This window comes from Pelobates fuscus, chromosome 3 (genome assembly GCF_036172605.1).
Source record: "Pelobates fuscus isolate aPelFus1 chromosome 3, aPelFus1.pri, whole genome shotgun sequence".
In the NCBI taxonomy this organism is placed as follows: domain Eukaryota; kingdom Metazoa; phylum Chordata; class Amphibia; order Anura; family Pelobatidae; genus Pelobates; species Pelobates fuscus.
This window is the reverse complement of record NC_086319.1, coordinates 403,440,769-403,443,776: the sequence shown is the minus strand read 5'-3', so window position 1 is coordinate 403,443,776 and position 3,008 is coordinate 403,440,769. Positions and strand designations below refer to the sequence as shown.

The window sequence follows — 3,008 nt, the reverse complement described above, 5'->3', positions numbered from 1 at the left end:
AACGTGCCTTTTTGGGGATATTTAAGAAAGAACTGTGAGTCAAAGACATTAGCAAGCACTTTGATAAAGATTTTGAAATGCATTAGTGCCCTTGTGCATTAGAGATCATTTGTTATATATTTTAATAAATTTAACTAAAGTTTGCCCTGGCTACCTTCCTACAACCCTTCTAAATCTGGTGTGTATTGGAAACCGGAGGGAGATTTGCAGTATCCAATGGGGGGCTTTATCACCATTTTTTAGCATTGGATCCAAGCAATCATTTTCATATATCCCAAGGCGCTTATAGTCTGAGCCTACTTCAAACGGCTCAGTACCATGTGAGTGGGACAAATGTGGCTTTTATTTGTTTTTAAACACTTTATGCATGTTATTCTGTGATCTGCTGTTTCTTGTTATTTTAGGTTGTACCCTGAGATATGGTAACCTGCATGCGTGTTATTTTGCTCTCACCTAATTATTTATTCACTTCTAATATTAACTCCATCTGTATCCAGTATGTGCTGTAGACTTCCCCTTTGCAGAAAAATGTGGTTTCAGGCAATTTGGCATTTGTCAATGTTGGGTTTCGATCCGGACAAATTTAATCCATGTGATTGGCAAAAACGATTCGGTGAAGCCAAATGGGCATGAAAATTGCCCAATCAGTGTGCTGCAAAATATAAATATTCTGCATATATTCTGCATTACACCGATAGGCACATTTCTGCACCATTTAGTTTACAGATAAAATGTGTAAAAACATATAATTTATAAATAAAGATTTGTTTTACTGCAACTCATTTTCCCTCTATTAGTCACTAATCACATGATCTGTTAATAAAATCAACATTTAGTGGCTGTCCCCGAGCTATTAATCATTATGTTTTTTGGTGCATTGGATCAAAAGATCAAAAATTAAAAACAAAAACAGTTTCATGCACTATCCATTTTGTTTGTTTTATGATTCATCCATATACCATTTTGGAGTTTGGGTTTTAATAAGAACGCAAAATTTTGATGAATCACAATTCCTTTAACACTGAAAGCGAAAGTCTAATGGGTTGTGTAAGCTGGGGATTAAAACTATTATGCTTTCCTTTATTGAATTGCAAATTTAGAGATTTCCATGGAAAAGAATAGTCCCTAATGCTTCTATTTATGATTAGTACCTTAAAAGTAATTTAATGGCATACAAATGACACGTGCATATTATATTACTAACATCTTTTTTTTATTCAATAATTTTTTAATGGCTGTCTTGATTTCTTGATTCTTTAGACTGTATATTACTGGATTCAACAAAGGGGTCACAACTGTGTAAATAAGGGATACAATCTTATTAATTCCGGAAGAAGATTCTCGTGATGGAAAAATGTAAATGGCAGTAACTGTCCCGTAATACGTGCACACGACAGCAAGGTGGGAGCTGCATGTGGAGAAGGCTTTGTGTCTCCCAGTGGTGGATGATATTCTATGTACAGCGCAAAAGATGCAAACATACGTAGAAATGATAAACACAGTTTCAATGACAGTTTCTGGAACACCGATTAAATATATGACAATCTGTAAAACTGTAGTATCAGAACATGAAAGCTGAACAAGAGGAACTAAATCACAGAACAAATGATCAATATACTTTGGATTACAGAAAGTTAAATTACTTAATAGGATAGAAACAATCAGTGCGAGAAGAAAACCCAATATCCAGGAAAAGACCACGAGACTAAGACAAAATGGGAAATTCATTATCGTTACATAATGCAATGGTTTACAGACAGCCACATATCTATCATAGGACATGATGGTGAGAAGAAGACATTCTGTAACTGATGGGAAACAGAAGAAATTTAACTGAGCAATGCATTGACTAACTGACATGGGGATACCATTGTGTAAGGTGATACGGAGCAAGTTAGGAATAATTGATGTAGTGAGTATGATGTCACAGGAAGACAACTGGCTGAGGAAGAAATACATTGGAGAACGAAGATATTGAGTCGCTGAAACCAGAATTATAATCAGAAGGTTTCCAGTTAAAGTCATAATGTAGACCAGAAGGAGAGTAGTGAAGAGAATTATTCTGGATCTGTGCTGAAGCTGGAACCCCAAGAGGAAAAATTCTGATATAGTTGATTGGTTGTGTGTTGGAATCATCTGATGAAAGGACATCCTCATTAGATACCAAAATAGTATTACTGTACATTGATGAAATCAGGAAATTATACTATAAAAAAGTTATAAAGGGATACTTTAATGACAGGAATACAAAGCTGTATTCCTGGCACTATCGCTCCCCCAGTCTCTCCTCCCCCCCCATGCTAACCCCCCCTCACCCACCCACCCTGCCTGTGTGAACAAAGGGTTAAAAACCCTTTATTTGCTCACGCATTATACCTCCCCATAGGAAAGCAGTGAATCAATGCTTTCTTTTGTGGAAACATCTAACGCTGGATGTCCTCATACAGAACGTGAGGACATCCATCAGAGATACCGGACCAAAGGTCCGTTACAATTCAGAAAGCCCTCTAGTGGCTGCCTGGTAGACAGCTACTGTGGACTGGCTTATTTATTTGGAACTGCAATGTTTAACATTGCAGCACTTCGTGCAATAGGGACACTGCACCCAGACTACTTCAATGAGCTGAAGAATCCCTTTAAATGATAAATATTTTGCTGATTTAGAGTTGTACTTATAAATTATTACAATTTAATGTAATTGCAATGTATTACTTAGACTGCATTGCTGTGTTAAAGGGACACTATAGGCATACAAATAACTGCATCTCAAAGTGGTATGACCCTGTACTTTTAGCCCTGCGTCGTAAACCATTGTAGTGATATAATATATTCATAGACACAATGTCTCAGCTCCTGCAATCATTTAACCAGTGTAAGAAAAATACCCTCACACCATACATATCTACACAGATATGATAACCATAGTAAAAGTGCCCTCCACTAATATTGGTACCCTTGGTAAATATAACCAAAGAAGACCAAAGAATTGTCTTTATTTCTTTTGTTCT

The 3,008-nt window shown here is 36.4% G+C and overlaps 1 protein-coding gene across 1 annotated transcript; it reads right to left on the bottom strand.

Annotated features, from left to right (window-relative positions):
- Nucleotides 1-1,191: 1,191 nt before the first annotated feature.
- On the bottom strand, nt 1,192-2,151 carry LOC134601936 (olfactory receptor 11L1-like). The gene has a single exon (XM_063446442.1). It carries the CDS (start codon nt 2,149-2,151, stop codon nt 1,192-1,194), a length of 960 nt encoding a protein of 319 aa, XP_063302512.1.
- Nucleotides 2,152-3,008: the final 857 nt, after the last annotated feature.